This window comes from Haplochromis burtoni, unplaced genomic scaffold, assembly GCF_018398535.1.
Source record: "Haplochromis burtoni strain Fernald_Lab_line unplaced genomic scaffold, NCSU_Asbu1 Contig_337, whole genome shotgun sequence".
Classification (NCBI taxonomy): domain Eukaryota; kingdom Metazoa; phylum Chordata; class Actinopteri; order Cichliformes; family Cichlidae; genus Haplochromis; species Haplochromis burtoni.
The window spans coordinates 329576-347321 of record NW_024582698.1 but is presented as its reverse complement, the minus strand read 5'-3'; the positions used below and the strand labels follow the sequence as shown (position 1 = coordinate 347321).

Sequence of the window (17746 nt, the reverse complement as noted above, 5' to 3'; positions counted from 1 at the left end):
ATTACAGAAGGACTGACCAAACCCAAATTTATTTAAAGCAGTAAAAATAAACTCATGCTCTAAGGAGTCGAACGCCTTGTAGAAATCTATGAGTTTTCTTCAGACCACATAATACAGAACCGTGACACAATGTAATGTTCTCATGGTAATGTAATGTGACTCAGGTCCGTTGTGGATAAGCCCGTGTTCCAAAAGTTGAATCAGTGCACAGGTTCTGTTTCCTGATCAACTCTTTTCTGGGGAAGTCACTGCACAGAGAAGCAACAGTGACACCTGCTGCCCTTCTTAAGATACACAGCCATTACAAACCATTAAAAAGCTCCAAATTATTTCAATACAGTTTGTTGCTTTTGTTTTGTTTTTTATTTGTGTAAAATTTCCAAGAGCATAAGATAAATGCATCAGTTTTATTTGTTTGTTTTTTCTGTGGGAATACATATTACATATAACAAGTAATTAATGATCTAATTAACTTTAACGCATTAACAGTATAAACCTTTTTTTTTTTACTGAGGATTTCAGCGGGCACCCAATCCTTGATATATTCTGAGCTCTTTTCAGAGACTTTATAAACCCTGTCTGCACGTATTTATCTTGTCAATCCAACTTTTCTTAAGCTCCTGTCTCCTAGTTTTCAGCCAGATGACACAGTGAGTGAACAGTGAGTGAACAGTGAGTGAACAGTGACACCTGCTGGTCAAAGTGTGAATAACTAAGAAAACATCTACAGCTGTGTGTTTACGTTCTGGGGTCCATACAGAGCATTGAGGTGGACGATCATGTTTTCAGCGGGGCTATTGCCACCTCATGTCCCTCTGGATGCACCCCTATCCAATCCCCAAAAACTCAGTTTGACACACAGAAAAGCAACAGTGTTGAGAAACCATGAGATTGAAATGCTTGGCACTTTTGCTTGAGAAAAAAACAAAGTAATTGAAAGAGTTAATACTTTGTGATTATTTCTTTTTTCTGAATCTTGTCAACATCTTTGTATACTTTGAATTTAACCTGCAGGGATGGTTGTAAAACTCACAGGGATGCACACACATCTAACAGAAACGAACCGTTTTATTCTCAAACAGTTTTTACATGAGCAATAAAATACAACACTATGTCAACATTTGGATCGGTGAGTGTGTGTGTATGTGTCAGTAACATGATCAATACACAGTGTCCCAAAGTTTTACTTCATAGAGTAAATAGAAACAATGGAGACAATTATAAACCAAACATAAACAAGGCAGAAGTGTTCAGTACATTCAGCACAGCAGGTAACAGTCGGTCCCAGTGTTCCAGCTGTAGCTTCTATAAAGGAGTGTTGACCGATTGATCATCTTGCTGGGCCAATCAAATTCACTTCTGTCTCTACCTGACCAATCAGGTGGCTCATCTTCCTCACAGTACCGCCCGCTTCCATCACAGCTCATCCTACAACATACAAACGTGTCAGACTCCAGTTCAGCGGCTGGGTTGATTTGTGCTTGAAGTTAACCGGCACTTACCTTTGGCTTATTGTGTAACCGTGGCAACAGCTGTTGTAGCCGCTGTCTGACGGTGTCAGCGATCACGTTAGCGTCTCGGCTATTGATATGCTCCCCACTCTGTTCATGCTGTCAGAACACACACATATACACACATTATAATCTTTTCCACTATTAAGTCAATCCATAACTGATTCTTTCCCATCAAATCTGATGATGAAGGCTGTGCTTTTTGCTTTTCTTTTGTTTTATAAAAGTAAACTGAGCTCTTTTTTTGGTGATGAATATAAAACATTAGATTATAAACCCTGCTTTTACTTTTTTAAATGGTATTTGATGGAAACAAATGTTAGAATGGGGAAAAATCAGGAGTTGATTCCTAATTAACAAAAATATTTGGGAGAAGACAGATTCACCAAAACAAAATAAAAACAAACATAAAAAACTGAGGCATGGAGTAAAAAATGGCAAGCAACACAACTTTTACAAAATAAAAAGAGGCTACAGCCATGAAGTCTAATCCTAGAACATTCTTACTTGAAGGTGCTAGTGGTGTGTGTGTGTGTGTGTGTGTGTGTGTGTGTGTGTGTGTGTGTTGGTGTGTGTGTGTGTGGTGTGTGTTGTGTGTGTGTGTGCGCGTGTGTGTGCTTACCCTCTTTTTTCCCAGGTATGGGTAAAATCTGACAGTTGGGTAGGCGGTGATTCCAGCTAACTGACAGGTCTGATAATGAGCCTGACAGTCAACCTTCCCTGCCCGGACCTCGCCTTTAAGCATCTGTCAATCACACATACACAAAAAGCATGACTGCAGGACTCTTGACTACAAGAAAACCATGTTTTTAAGAAACTCTTAATTTGTGCTTCGTCCCACAGTCTGTTGGAGAAGTTTACTTTCGGTTTGTCTCATCAGTCACTGCAGAAAAAAAGCAACAAGATTCATGCAGAGAAGCAAAGTTTTCACACCCGAGCTAGGACCTCAAACTCCGGGGCAAAGTGTTGACAGGGTCCGCACCAGGGGGCATAAAAGTCCAGGATCCAGTGATCCCGACCTGACAGAACCAGAGATCTGAAGGTCTCTGGAGTAAGGTCCACAGAGGCTCTGGGTAAAAAACTGTACACACAAGAGAATAACTCAACTATTAACACTGTACACGTCCCATTTCACTGGTTCTTTTACTGCAGAAAGAAAGAAAAACCCTAAAGAAATACAGAAAGACAAGAAAAGGCAACTTGCATCTCACCTCAGTGCCCATGTTCTCAGTGAATGGGCATCTCTGTGCCAACCATTATAACTCCTACAGAGATAGGCAGGCGAAAAGGAAATCAGTAATCAATAATCTAAGTAAAAAGAAGATGTAAGAAGGTAAAACAAATAATTCTGATCATCTGAGATGTTGTGATGAAACTCATATCCATATTCTCGTCTCCTGGGAATATTCATTTCCCGACATCTGAGCATGTAAAGTGAGTTACATACGTATAGCGATCTGGCTGCCGGCTGTTTCCAGGGTACAGGCGGATTTCTGGGTATGCTCTCACACTCTGGCTCTGACAGAACGACTGAAAGCGCTGACAGTCGACCGAACCGACCAGGATCTGACCTGAAAGCAGCTGGATGGAAACCAAGACGGCGTCAGGTTAGAGGCTGCTCTCTCCTTCTGATAGCTGAGTCCTGACCCTCTGTTTTCATCTGCTGATTTCTGTCACTTGCTTTAGGTTCATAAACAAAATCCCAATGTTCCTGGTTTTCTTCACAAATTCACTGTTTTGTGGAGTTGTGCAGATTCAGTCATAGGTATTAATTTTAAAACTGACATCTAAGCTGAATTTCTTTCCTTTAAGGTTCATATATTTTTGGACCAGGGCACAATTTGGCTATTTTAACTGTTTAATAAATCGCATTCAAGCTTATGTTATACAATAAATATGGGTTTAAAGGAAAGAATCTCAGCTCAGTTTTTAGAAATATGCCATTAACTGTCAAGGACAGGTCATGCTGCAGAAACAAATCTATCAAAGAGAGAGCAGGAAAATTATGAATGGCAAATTGAGACCTTTGTACATTCTGAAAACAAAATACAAAAAGTGTCTACTAAGGTTCATCTAAAGCATACAACAGCAGAACAGGCTGGAGGCCATGTCATGGCTCGAGCTTCCAGTGGCTCAGGGTTACTGAAGTTTACTGATCAGGTGACAGTAGAGTGAAGCAGCTAGATGACCTTTAAAGTTTATACAGCTCTCCTTCTTGTGTTCTTTCAGTTTGTGTCTATGGCCTATATATGGCACATGTAAAGTGAGTTATACCCGGGCCATGCGTCTCCATTCAGGCATCAGAGCCTGACAGGGACCACACCAGGGAGCGTAGAAATCTACTGCCCAGATCTGTCCTTCATCTCGACCTGCAGCAGAGAAACAGACCACTGTGTTAGCCTCTATGGTGCTTTAAACTGAAAGATGGGAATGGGTAGTTTTCATAAAACAGCAATTGCAGCTGTCAAGTTCTTTTACAACAGTGCTGTTCAAAGTCTTTGCAACTAGCCCTTTGTGCAAGAAGCAGTTTATTGTCACGGCCGTGGTTCAGGGGGTTAGGAAGCTCATCTTGTAACCGGAAGGCTGCCGGTTCAATCCCCAACTCTGTCTGTCTTGGTCGTTGTGTCCTTGGGCAAGCCACTTCACCTACCGCCTACTGGTGATGGCCAGAGGGGCCGATGGTGCGACATGGCAGTCTTGCTTCTGTCAGCCTGCCCCAGTGGTTTGCCTCCACCAGTGTGTGAATGTGAGAGTGAATGAATAGTGGAATTGTAAAGCACTTTGAAGGTCTTGAAAAGCGCTATATAAATGCAATCCATCAGGAGCAGGTTTTACCTTTAATTTTCTCTGTGAAGCTTGAAGGATCCAAAATCAGGACAGATGGATTAACCAGGTCCTGCAGAGATAGAAAGAAGCCCTTTGTGATCTCACTGTCTTTTAAATACTCCACTTTGAGACCAAAGGCAACCAAAGGAAAAGAGCAATGAAAAAAAATTATACTATGCATCAAATGTTATTTTGTAATAATATTGACAGTGGTGATGAGCCCTTTAGCTGCAATGATTCACTGAGTAATAAAAAAAAATTGATCATAAAAAAATTCTCAACACAAACTTTGCTTCGATGCTTTGGTTAATGCACGGCTCTGTATTGCACTGATGTGTTAAACGATGTAAACATGAGCGCTTAACACAGGTGTGACTAAAACAAACCTTCAGAATAAATGTGTTTAGGAGCAGCGTGTGAATAAAAAGTCAGACAACATTCAGCCCATGCATGCCTCAGTTTTAAACAAAAACACTGATAACACAACAGCAGCAATGATGATGCTGGCAGTTTAACGTGGACCCGGAGTCTGTTTACACACCACAAAGAGCAAAGAGACGGAGCCGTTACCGAGACACTGAGCTCAGGTAGAATGAAAGAAAAAGGTTTCTAGTGACGTAAACAGCAGGGCTGTTCCTGTGATCACCAATGGTAAAAGGCATTAATCTTTAGTGGGGGAAAGCAAGCGGGAGTCCTTCATCAAAACACCCGATCATCAAACTCTGACGTAAAGAAAAGCAAAGTTTGTAGCTGCTCCGTCCACCGCCGTTTGTTTTACACAGAAAAATCTGCAGTAAATCTCCAGAAGTTGTATTAAAATGTTCAGATGAACCGTTAACTTCGTCCGAACCCGTGTTCAGCTCTCTGAAGGCTGACAGCAGCCGTCCTATTTTAGATGGAAGCAATACCTGCAGTAAACAGGGATCAGTCTAAAGGGGGACATGGGGTGTAAAAAACCATATAAACGTCAAGTGCTTTCATAAAACATTTCAGATTAAAGTGAAATAATATAAAATATTGTATTAATTAAATTGCACTAATATTTAAATATATAAAAATAAAAGCTTTTTTTCACAAGCCAATAAAAATGTGTTTAATATATATATATTTGCATTTAAGAAAGCGTTTTCTTTAAAAAAAATGAAATTAATATGGTATGCAAATACAGCTAAAGGGTTTAGCTGGGTTTCTTCTTTTACATGCAGTGAAACTTTAAAATATTGCAATTTCCAAAATGGAAACCAATGAGCAGTTCATTCTGAAAGACCTGTAATCTTTTTTGAGTTTTTATTATTGCTCATAAATGAAACTCAAGTATTTCTTATCCGATTACTTGATTAGATTACTGATTCATTTGAAAAAGATTACTCATTACAGCTGGAGCTGTAAATTTCTTAAAGGTACATTTTGACCAAACGGTGTACAGATGACAAAAATCCAGGCAAAGAGGAGCCATTTCAGTTGTATTTGATGTAGTACCTGTATAAACTCCAGGATGCCATCAGCTGAATGATGGCCTTCATATTCATGCACAGAAGAACCATTAAAGATCACTGTGGTGGGATAAGCCTGAATATTATACTGAAAAAAGAGAAAAGTAAATTACTAATTGGTCGGCACATTTTAGCCTTAAGCTTAAAAATCAACAATATACACGGATGTGTGTGCTTACTCTAGAACAGAGGTTGTGATGGATGGTACAGTCCAAAGTGCCAAACTTCATCTGCCCAGCTAGCTGGATTGAAGCTTTTCTCAGTTCCGGCAGTAAAGCTCGACACGGGGGGCACCACTGCAAGCAAGAGCCAAATGTTTGTGAGGTTAATAAGTAACAACGACAACTCTGAATTCTTACCCAATGTTCAAATCTGAGCTACCAAGGATTTAGGCTGTAAAACTGATTTTAAGTCCCATTTTCTCACTTTTGGTTTTTAATGTTTTTACTATGGTTGACAAAGCTTGATTAATTAGCCCTTGTTCACACAGCGGTCTCAGTGTTTCAGGGTCTTTCTTGCCTCTTACAAGCTCACAATGCTCCCAACAAAGTGGTCCATATCTGCCTCGGAGTTAGTGACTGTTTGTGTTGTAGGTGTAGCACCACCAACAGCCCTGAAGTTAAACAAGGACTCTGACTGGCTGCATCATCAGTGCCAAAAACATTTGGCGCAACCAGCAGATTACTCTTGTGCTACGTTTGGTCCCTTAGCTCATAGCTCAGTCACACTAGAATAAAAATAGTATTAAACTGTCAAACCCTGCAATTATAAAATAAATAAAAAATAACAGTGATTGCATTGAATATTGTTTGCAACGGAAGAATGCACAAATAGCTCGCCTGGTGGGAGACGTGTCTCCAAACGATCCCAGTCCAGCTCAGACTGGATGCAGTCACGTGAAGCTACATCAGGGTCAAAAGCTATTTCAAAGTGAAATTCTGATATTTTTTATATTTAAAAAATAAAAAAATACAATTTTTTTCTTTAATAATTATTTTACTTTAAATAAATTACTTGTTTTCATTAATTTCTTTTTTTGGGCTTCAAATTTATTTTTTTTCACTTTCAGACTCTTGATCCTGATTTTGTGTTGTGACAGATTTCCAAAGCTTTGCAAATAACTCCGTCTAAAAGACAATGCAATCAACGTGAGTCAATCTGGACTGATAAGAGTAACTTGCCTCATCGATTGGCTTTTATCAATGTTTTACAGTCAATTCTCACATTATCACAGCTGTGTGTAACTTCTCAATCGCATTCAGCCAAATGCTCCCTGTTTCTCATGAAAACAGGGAGCATATAACATATACAGTGGGGCAAAAAAGTATTTAGTCAGCCACCGATTGTGCAAGTTCCCCCACCTAAAATGATGACAGAGGTCAGTAATTTGCACCAGAGGTACACTTCAACTGTGAGAGACAGAATGTGAAAAAAAATCCATGAATCCACATGGTAGGATTTGTAAAGAATTTATTCGTAAATCAGGGTGGAAAATAAGTATTTGGTCAATAACAAAAATACAACTCAATACTTTGTAACATAACCTTTGTTGGCAATAACAGAGGTCAAACGTTTACTATAGGTCTTTACCAGGTTTGCACACACAGTAGCTGGTATTTTGGCCCATTCCTCCATGCAGATCTTCTCGAGAGCAGTGATGTTTTGGGGCTGTCGCCGAGCAACACGGACTTTCAACTCCCGCCACAGATTTTCTATGGGGTTGAGGTCTGGAGACTGGCTAGGCCACTCCAGGACTTTCAAATGCTTCTTACGGAGCCACTCCTTTGTTGCCCGGGTGGTGTGTTTTGGATCATTGTCATGTTGGAAGACCCAGCCTCGTTTCATCTTCAAAGTTCTCACTGATGGAAGGAGGTTTTGGCTCAAAATCTCACGATACATGGCCCCATTCATTCTGTCCTTAACACGGATCAGTCGTCCTGTCCCCTTGGCAGAAAAACAGCCCCATAGCATGATGTTTCCACCCCCATGCTTCACAGTAGGTATGGTGTTCTTGGGATGCAACTCAGTATTCTTCTTCCTCCAAACACGACGAGTTGAGTTTATACCAAAAAGTTCTACTTTGGTTTCATCTGACCACATGACATTCTCCCAATCCTCTGCTGTATCATCCATGTGCTCTCTGGCAAACTTCAGACGGGCCTGGACATGCACTGGCTTCAGCAGCGGAACACGTCTGGCACTGCGGGATTTGATTCCCTGCCGTTGTAGTGTGTTACTGATGGTGACCTTTGTTACTTTGGTCCCAGCTCTCTGCAGGTCATTCACCAGGTCCCCCCGTGTGGTTCTGGGATCTTTGCTCACCGTTCTCATGATCATTTTGACCCCACGGGATGAGATCTTGCGTGGAGCCCCAGATCGAGGGAGATTATCAGTGGTCTTGTATGTCTTCCATTTTCTGATGATTGCTCCCACAGTTGATTTTTTCACACCAAGCTGCTTGCCTATTGTAGATTCACTCTTCCCAGTCTGGTGCAGGTCTACAATACTTTTCCTGGTGTCCTTCGAAAGCTCTTTGGTCTTGGCCATGGCGGAGTTTGGAGTCTGACTGTTTGAGGCTGTGGACAGGTGTCTTTTATACAGATGATGAGTTCAAACAGGTGCCATTCATACAGGTAACGAGTGGGGGACAGAAAAGCTTCTTACAGAAGACGTTACAGGTCTGTGAGAGCCAGAGATTTTCCTTGTTTGAGGTGACCAAATACTTATTTTCCACCCTGATTTACGAATAAATTCTTTACAAATCCTACCATGTGAATTCATGGATTTTTTTTTCACATTCTGTCTCTCACAGTTGAAGTGTACCTCTGGTGCAAATTACTGACCTCTGTCATCATTTTAAGTGGGGGAACTTGCACAATCGGTGGCTGACTAAATACTTTTTTGCCCCACTGTAACATAAATATCAACGCTTAGAAGAAAGAGAACAGTATGGATATATTTTACAATTTATTTACTGGTTGTTCCAAAGTGGTTTACACTTTGTATTTTAGTCACTGAAGCAACTTTAGGTTTAGTCTACTATAATCTCGTAATATTTAATCAACTAAAACTAAAAGATTTAGATGCAACAACTACAAACTCTTTTGTAGTGAATCAAATGTAAATAAATAAATAAAGGAAGAGGTTGTTGTTCACTTTTGAGGTCACAGCTTAATAAATCATTTTAACCACTAAAATAACCACTCAGTTGAAAATCTGCCACCAAAAGATAAAGCACAACATCATAATTGTGATTAAAGTAGTCAAATACAAACCGGAGCGAAGAAGTCGACGAGCCACGGCTCCTTTCTGTCTGAAGGAAAGTTGTCCGGCCCCAGAGTGGTGACAAAAGCTCGAACGCTGTCCCTCGCAAAACCCACAATATTGTACAACACATCTTTGCCTACACAAAACACACAAGTTAATGCAGATGAGCAAACCTTCTCTGAACGGATTAACTTAATAAGCCATTGTTCAACCAACCTTAGCAAACTGGCTCCTCAAATAATAACATGAGCCCTTTTTTGGAACTCCTCTATCCTTGTAACCTTGTAACAAACTGCTAGTTGGACAAGACGTACATGTCCTCCTCAAACATGCAGAGATATTCAAACTAATTTAAACAAATAAAATGTAAGTGGAGAGCAACATGGGAATACAGCAGAAGTACAATGCAAATGTAGTACTGACCATGGTGGATCTCAAAGTCGTGGATTCCCAGTCCTTTAAAGACAGCCATACAGGGTTTATGAATGTAAAGAGACTGACACAGCTCTGAGTCCGCTATACAGTCCACTCTGCCAACCTGGAAGGACAAACAGTCAGTCAGACAGGCAGGCAGATACATGCAGAGACACGCACAGACAGTCAGATAGACAGATACCTGTATGTGGTCATTTCGGAGTAAAGCTTGTAGCTTCTTGTACTCGTTGGAGGCAGAGTTTTTGTTACCAAATGTAAAACTGATTAACCAGCGATGATGGGCCAATTTACTCTGGACGAAACAAGTTACACTGCATCAGAACAATTTTACATTGTGCTTCTGTATTTTATTGAATTGCGCTGTAATACAATACAAGTAATTGTATTATGCACAGGTGGACTATGCATCTGGAGTCAGAATACCTGGAAACTGTCGCTGGTGAGAAGTTCCAAATCAGGTAGATGGTTGATGACCTGATTATAAATTTCTTTACTGTCCAGAGTATTCAGCCACTGAAACACATACACATAGAGTCAGTATTCCAGTACTATACACAGTATTAGCACAGACAGTAGTGTGTTCTTCGTCTTACAAGTACACTGTCTGGTTTATTCAAAGCACTTCCAGGTGGGAATAAAGCAGTTGCTCCACTGGTCACCTGAAACACAACAGAAAGGTTAGCCAAGCAGGCAATACTGCTGGAAATAACTAAATCAGTCTAAAGTCAGTTCTAAGCAGAGCACTATGTGTTGACAAAATATCATCCTCCCTCCTGGCTGTAGCTCGGGGGGTATTGCAGGTCATCTACTAATTTACTAATTGGAAGGTTTGGTTTGTTCCCTAGTTGCTCCAGTCTGCATGTCAAACTATTCTTGGGTAAAATACTGAACACCACGTTGTTGTCTCATTGGAGTGTGAATGTGTGATAAAAGCATGCATGAATGGGTGAACGAGGCATGCTGTATAAAGTGCTTTGGGTGCTGAGGTAAAGCAGAAAAGCACTATGTAGAAACCATTTACCCCCATCTTTGCAGATGATACTCCCACTTACATTGTATATAAACCCAACTACACAGATATCTCATGTAAGTACCATTACTATAGTACTTCTGACCCTTACCTGGAAACTTGCACAGATCTGTTCATCTGCTGTGCAGTCCATCCATCCCACCTTAACCAGACCATCCTACATTCAGACACAAACACTTAGCAGTTATAAAGAGATCAAACAGGCGCTGTAGTATTTATTACAACACATACATCAGCATCACAGCTACTAATAAACTTGTCATGATAGAACTACAAATAAAAGTTAACATTACACAATGTACGTTACAAATGAAACATAACTTGAGGATAGTGAGCTACCTTTATAGGATTCAATCAAATTGCCTAGACGACACTAACTGTGATAGGTCTGTCGGTCACACACAGACATCGTTTACAAGGCTGTTCCTCGCAGCTATTAGATTGGAATGACAAGCTGGAAATCCAAAGTACGTCCTCACTTCAACAGGTTAGAGGACAAATGCATGAAGATGACACACAAGCCCTCAGAGAAAACATTTGCCTGTCATTCATCGGCCCCAAATAAAGCTTATCATTTGAAAAATATAAAGACCCACACAGCAACACTGTGGTTACACACACGGTCTCTTTGGTGACACATTCACATAAGTAGAATTTAGCATTTAAGCCTTTTTTTTTGTCTTTGTCTTTCATGTAGGACAGTGTTAACATTATTAGTGACATATATCCTCAAGGCCCTTTCACATAGGACGCGACATGCGCTGCGCTGACCGCTAACTAGAGCGAAGGACCCAAATTTTGTGCTGTGCTGACCGTTGTGCTCTGCCTGTACATCTTTTTTTTTGCAGCCGTTTTACATGTAGTAAGATGCCCCTGCTCCTTGTCACTTCAAAATCTCTCTCTCTGACTTTTCTCTCTTCTCAAGTACTTTAGAGAAAAAAAATGACCTCTTCAAGTGTTTGAAAATTTCTAAATCCATCCAGGGCCAATTTAACCAATCCCATAAAACACACCTGCTGTGTGTCTGTGATATCACATCTCTAAAGCAGTTTTGTTCTGTTCTTCACACAGCTTCAAATGACATAAAATCTAAATGATCGTTAGAAGCAGAGCATGTGGTCTGCACCGGGCCTTATAATTTGACTAGATTCTCTCTGTGCCTGATTTACTGTCCTCCTTATCTGCTCCGTGCAGCTTGAAGCAACTTCCATGTGATGTGGCGCACAAAGCAGATTCAGGGATTCTTCTGAATCACACTGCAGTGTGTCTGGTGGGATTTAAGCATTTCTCTGAGTGGGTATTTCAGGTGTAAGAGTCATGGGTCTGGGAATCTGAAAACCAAAGCTGCATGCCCCTCCCTGCATGGCTTTATAAAATGCTCTACTGGCTGAAATCTTTAAAGTGAATTCATTTATTCAGCAGACACAGCATGTCTCTGTGATAAACAGCTGTAAAAACATTACTGCTGTTGTCTCACCAACATTCCTGCCAGCTTCTGTCTCGTTCTTGGCTCCAGGCAATCTGAAAAAGAGACAAACACCATTTATTTTAAACAACAAGCTTGATAACACCAGTACACTCTGTGTGTCCACGTATCAAAGCGCGTGGTTATGTAGACTGATTTGTGACACATCTGCCTGTCTTTTCATAAAGAGTCTTGTATGTGTGTGTATGTGTGTGTTAGCATGCAAAAAAAAAAGCTGACTGTGCACATGTGTTACCTCCACTGTCAGAGCAGAAGGTGATCAGCCAGCCAAGCCCTGACGAGAACGCGCTCTCTATCTCGCTGAACACGTTACCTGGGAAAAAAACATTAGCGGTAAGAATAGGATGAGGAATAAACTCGAACAACAGAAAAACTCTCCACAGACTGTATTTCAGTGAAAGTTTAGCCAGACTGCTCGCTAACACAAAGTTAGCTCATCTCAGTGTGGTCGCGGGTTGTAGTTCACCTTGCCAGAGCTGAGTGATGGTTGTGGTGATGAACTGCATGGAGAAGCGAACCAGGTTGTCTCTATTGCGCTCCCCATTGAATTTCTCTGGTCTCTACAGAAATGCAAAGAATTGATAAGAAATTATAAGAAACAAAACATGGAACATGTTAAATAAAGCTTTCAAACAGTGAGCGCAAACTTTTATGTCTGGGTTTTACTTTGTGAATGTGTGAATGCACAAACTCATCAGCGGAAAAGTGACATTACAATGCACCAACTAAACATGTGCCTCAAGCAGCAAACATCAAAGAGGTTTAACAGAAATAACCACTCGGCTGTCGGGTCTCCATCTGTCTGTCTCCGCATCCACAACAGAGTGCAATCAAAGCTATACACGGTTCTCCAACAGCATCAGTAGTTGAAGTAAATGTACCCTTGAATGAGAACGTACTCACTGATTTTCCTTAACATGCACTTTTTGTTTAGTGTAAACAAACAAAGGAGGCAAAGGATAAATAAGCTGTTTGCCTATCATAGGAAAAGTTCAATTATGGACTAACACTGGTAACTGTATACAACTGGTTTCAAGCTTTTGTCATTACTTTGATGAGTCTGTTAAACTCATTTATCGACGTTAGATTGAAACTTTTACTTGGTGCCTGCTCAGGTTTGTAGTGTTCAGGTGCTTGAGCTAACTCAGTATGTGCATGTACTACATTCATTTTTCAAAGTTGAGCTATATCCATTTTTGCTACAAAAAGCAGCAAACACACCTGTCCTGATCTGTATATGTACAGACTGGGGTAGCTGTTGATGCCCTTCCTCCTGCAGAGATGATTGTTGTCTCCACAGTTCACCGCTCCAATCCTGATCACACCATCCATCTCCTTGGCAAAATCCCTCCACTGTGACATGCAAAGGTCAAAGCAAACAGACACGTACATATTTTAGTAACTCACTCTGTCTGACACAGAGTCTAACTCTGTCTATGTGATTATTATCAAGTTACAACTTGAGCAAGAAACTAACAAAACCAGGAATGTTTTTCTAACAGATGCATATATATCACAGAAGAAAACAAAATCATAAAAGGGTGCAAGACTGAGGATGTGTGTTTAGTGTGTTTCTTGTGTAGTGTTACCGTCGGAGCCAGCTGGTGACAGTGGGAGCATCGTGGGAAATAGAAGTTGATGAACCAGATTTCTCCAGAGTTCACTGCTGCTTCTGAAGCAGACACACAGGCACGTCAGTCACTACCTGTTTACGCTCTTGTTTCTCACACGGTGTTTGTGTCGTGGTGCCTTTGAAATCCTTTTACTGTTGCTCCCACTGATAAGAGTGGGGTAAAACTACAGTTTGGAGAAAGCTGCACAGCTGTTCTGCTTTATGCTAAGGTCTGAAGACTTACAGGAAAAAAGGTTTACGGCACATATATACACACAAAAAAAAAACAGACAGCAAATAGCAGTTACTCTGGAGTTGGACCAGCCATTCCCAAACTTCAAAGTTTGAATTGTACCCTGCAGCTCACCCAAAACTAAAATCAAACAAGAAAACCATTAAACATTCCCTTTGTGTTTTCACTTTGATTTGCTGCTGACAGGTTTACTTCCAGATTAGGCTCTTTGTGTCTGATGACAAGATATGAAATAAGTTCAGAATAAAAAACATTTTAGAACCAATCCAGCATGCGAGACAAACAACTGAGAGCCTCTTCACTCATGAGCAGAGAGTTTGAAATCAGAAGAAGACAAAGACATCCGTCATGAAAGAATGGAACCTGATGTCTATGTGACAGTGGGTAGGACTATTACAATTACAATGTGTGGAACCACACATTGTAATTACAATGTGTGGAACCACACATTGTAATTACAAGTGTATAAATGTGCGTCTGGGATGTCAAACATAAGACCGAGGGGCGAGAACTACAGATTAGATTTTGGACTTTGTACTGTGTTTTGTCTTTCAGACAAAATAATTTTTCTTCAGTCCTCTCAGACTGCTCATTGTGGATAACTAAATGTGAACATTTGAGAATGTGCTAAAATGTTTTTATACAAGAACAAACAAACAGTTTGTTTGTTTGGTGGGTTGATTGGTTGTTTGGGGCCATTGCACTGTTTTTCTGTTCCAGCACAATTAAGATTAGCTCAGGCTCTGTATGACAATGAACTAAAATGTGTTTGACACCTCTGAAGTTAATTATGCAATGTATGATGTCTGTCATTAAACAAGAACAACAAGATTTCAAAAGCCAATCAAAATAAATTTGAGAAATCTTTAAATTTACATAGTTCTTACGTGTTGGCTTTTTCTGAAAGGAAAACATCAAACAATCGAAAAAGGATGAAGGTTTTTCTCATTTGTACACTAAAGCAAAAACAGAATATGTTTTATATCTTACCAAAGTCTCCACTGTCCAGCGTGATGATCTCCAAATCATCGTCATATATACCTGGACAGAAAGACGAACTTAAATACTGAACAACTCTTTGTTCACAGCAGAGCTAGCTATTCTTTTCTTTTTACAATATCCTCATAAAACGATTTCTATACAAACAATTGTAAAAACATTCAAGTGTTGTAACATCCCATTGGTTACTTACCAAAGTCATATCTGTAGTAGTTCCAGCTCTCATAGCGTCCGCCCTGCTGCTCGTCCAGCCCTTTTTCTCCATATTTATCATATTTCTTTCTCAGGTCTTCATCCTTCAGAACTTCATAGGCACGATTGACCTGCAGGAACTTCTCGTGGGCTGAGGGGTCACCCTGAAATAGTCAATAAGCATCAGTTTTTTCAGGGTTTCATAGAGACGCGACAGATTTCAGAGAATTACTGTGTCATTTTTTTGTGTTTCTGGATTGTGGTTTGTCCGTGTAACTCACAGGGTTTTTGTCAGGGTGCATGGTGAGCGCCAGCTGCTTAAAGGCCCGTCGTATCTCTTTGGTCGTCGCTTCCCTGCTGACTCCCAGCAATTCATAGTAGTCCTGGCCCTCTGCCCAAACTGCCACCAAAAGGACGGTGAGGAGAATCGGCAGCACCATAAGCCAGATGGACCGAGGGTGTTGGGCCCTTAAGGCAACCCTGTGCGCCATCGGGAATGTTCCTTCAATGAGTCAACAAGCAGCCGCAACTAAAGGAACTGGGGCAGAAAGACACAAAGATCAGTTCTAAATACCCTGTCCACCCAACCCTGTAGCCATTACCATCCCTTGCCTCACTAATATCACAGTAAGTGAGGCAAACAGCTTCTTTCCACAGCAAGAAAACAAACAAACAAATACAGTCACTACAGGAGAGCCAGCATGTCACCTTAGGAGTGTCGTTTACATATGTGGCCTGTTTGGATTGGCTTAAAGGATGGAAGCATTATCTCTACTTTTATATGGCCTCAGGCTTTGGAAGGACAAGTGGTCTGCAGATAAAAGAAAGAGGAGCATTTTTTTACACCGTTGTCTTTTGCATTGCAGTTTCCTGCACCTTGAACTATTCAAACAGTTTGATATCCGCAGATTTCTTCCCTGTTTTCAGGGTCACTCCAGGAGGATCGCGAGTTTTATTGTACAACAGTTTTCCTCGAGAAAAATGAACATACTACAACATATTTAATTTTACATCTTACACAAACAAAAAACACAAATTTAAATGAAAGCTGCATCTGCTTCCACGAAGCTGCCTTTTAATTAAATGGTAATTACATTTGATAAACGGTAGCTTTCAAAGTAAAAGCCTCTATTTCTCTATTCTTGAGCAGAAACAGAGCATCCATGTAGATTTGGGAACTGTTTACGAGATTAAGGGAGAAATAAATAGCAATAATAGCACTCAGATATTTTAATCAAAATTCCAGAAGATTCTGAAAAACAAGCCTAGTGAAAAATATTTTTCTTGATACAGTAGATGAAGCCAAAAAGGCGATACATCAATGTACATGCATTGTTAACACGCCTGTGGTTATTCCTGTTACAACTTGCTCAGCTAACTAGCTCGTTAGCTTCACTGCGACACGGAGCTGTTTGCTGTCTTATTGGTGAAGCAAAAGCCAATATTCATGTAATATTTAGCAGACATTTCAATATTAATTTTTAATGCGTCGACTTTGTTACCTTTAAAGATTCCCAACTTCCAAAAGTCTGGAGATGAAGATCCGCATCAGCGTCCGGCTCGGACCCGGCATCAAGTTGCACACAACAGCCCAAGCTGCTTCCGCTTACTGTGCTTCACAATAAAGGTCGTGCAGCTAAACGGTACACACAGACAAAACTAAAACTATATGTATGTTCAGAAAGCCACTCGTTAATCTAATTTCATTGTGTTATTCTGTTTATGATGGCCTGTTCCACCCACCAGCTTGCGTTATAATTTTATTTTGATAACAGAACTCTAGCTACCGGATACGTCTTGGTTGTCTGTAGAATAAGTGACAAATATTTAACAGTATTTGCCACATGTTGATGACGTTCACGCAAATGGTGTGTTCGTTCGTCGGTGGATGTGCGATCTCAATGCTTCCAAAACTTTTCCATGAAATTTCAGTGTCCGGAAAAGAATTATGAGATAAAAATTTCTTATGCATAATAAAAATAAAGTAATCAAATGGGGGAAATATAACTTCAATTAAAAAAACGTTGATTTAGTTACTAGATCAATGCATTTTAGTTATTCTTGAACTTTTGGTTAATTGATCAGCAATCCAACCTTCTAATATTTCACAACATATTTGTTTTCTAGCATTCCTTGTGTTTATTACACTATATGTAAACGACCTGTAAGGATTGTTTTGTTTGTTCTTTCTACTAGTGCTTTTCTTTTCATGGATTTTTTGTGGATGCAATTACTCCATCAGTCAGTACATGTCCCGAAGAGGTTATTAATGTGATGCTAAAATGCTGATGTTTAAATGAAGCTATTAAAAAGTTCATTTACGTTAGACTTTTCAGGTACTTAGGTTGTAGTGATTTCATTAAAAATCCTCGTTTGGCCAAACCAAGGGGTTAATAATGCTACAAAAATCTTATTTTTTAAAGCAGTTCCCTTAAGAACTGGCCACACTGGATCATCTTTGTTTGTTTATCATTCAACACTGATTCCCCGTCAAATAGCAGATTGTATCACAGGAATAAAGTCTGTAGTGGTCAAGAGTTTTCTCCTGTGACTATGTACAGAAACACCCTTTTTCCACAGAGCTTGGTTGCCAGGTTTTCCCTCGTTTAATGTGACTGGGTCAGATTTTACCCAGAATGTGA

At 40.2% G+C, this 17746-nt stretch overlaps 1 protein-coding gene across 2 annotated transcripts; it reads right to left on the bottom strand.

The window, feature by feature from the left end:
* Positions 1-72: 72 nt before the first annotated feature.
* On the bottom strand, positions 73-16714 carry dnajc10 (DnaJ (Hsp40) homolog, subfamily C, member 10). 2 transcript variants are annotated; one of them, XM_014340099.2, is made up of 26 exons: positions 16607-16713; positions 15813-15915; positions 15386-15642; positions 15106-15268; positions 14904-14954; positions 13638-13720; positions 13270-13401; positions 12515-12608; positions 12284-12361; positions 12040-12083; positions 10654-10719; positions 10126-10191; positions 9956-10045; positions 9714-9824; positions 9521-9635; positions 9106-9233; positions 6010-6126; positions 5817-5918; positions 4347-4407; positions 3786-3880; positions 2959-3092; positions 2723-2776; positions 2445-2592; positions 2134-2256; positions 1503-1610; positions 73-1428 (listed from the first exon to the last, which is right to left on the bottom strand). In XM_014340099.2, the coding sequence occupies exons 3-26, from the start codon at positions 15593-15595 to the stop codon at positions 1417-1419; spliced, it is 2385 nt and encodes a 794-aa protein (XP_014195585.1). In that variant the 5' UTR covers positions 15596-15642; positions 15813-15915; positions 16607-16713; the 3' UTR covers positions 73-1416. The 2 variants fall into 2 exon arrangements, with proteins under 2 accessions (XP_014195585.1, XP_005942418.1); XM_005942356.3 differs by lacking the exon at positions 15813-15915 and having other exon boundaries at positions 74-1428; positions 16607-16714.
* Positions 16715-17746: the final 1032 nt, after the last annotated feature.

What these genes read in the sequence shown, in the direction of transcription:
- dnajc10 (XM_005942356.3), bottom strand. Translation starts at nt 15,595, where the DNA reads ATGGCGCACAGGGTTGCCTTAAGGGCCCAACACCCTCGGTCCATCTGG. An exon ending in ATAAACCAGACAGTGTACTT is followed by an intron (nt 10,046 to 10,125) that starts GTAAGACGAAGA and finishes TATGTGTTTCAG; the next exon opens with TGGCTGAATACTCTGGACAG. An exon ending in CATACCTGGGAAAAAAGAGG is followed by an intron (nt 1,611 to 2,133) that starts GTAAGCACACAC and finishes GTGTTCTGACAG; the next exon opens with CATGAACAGAGTGGGGAGCA.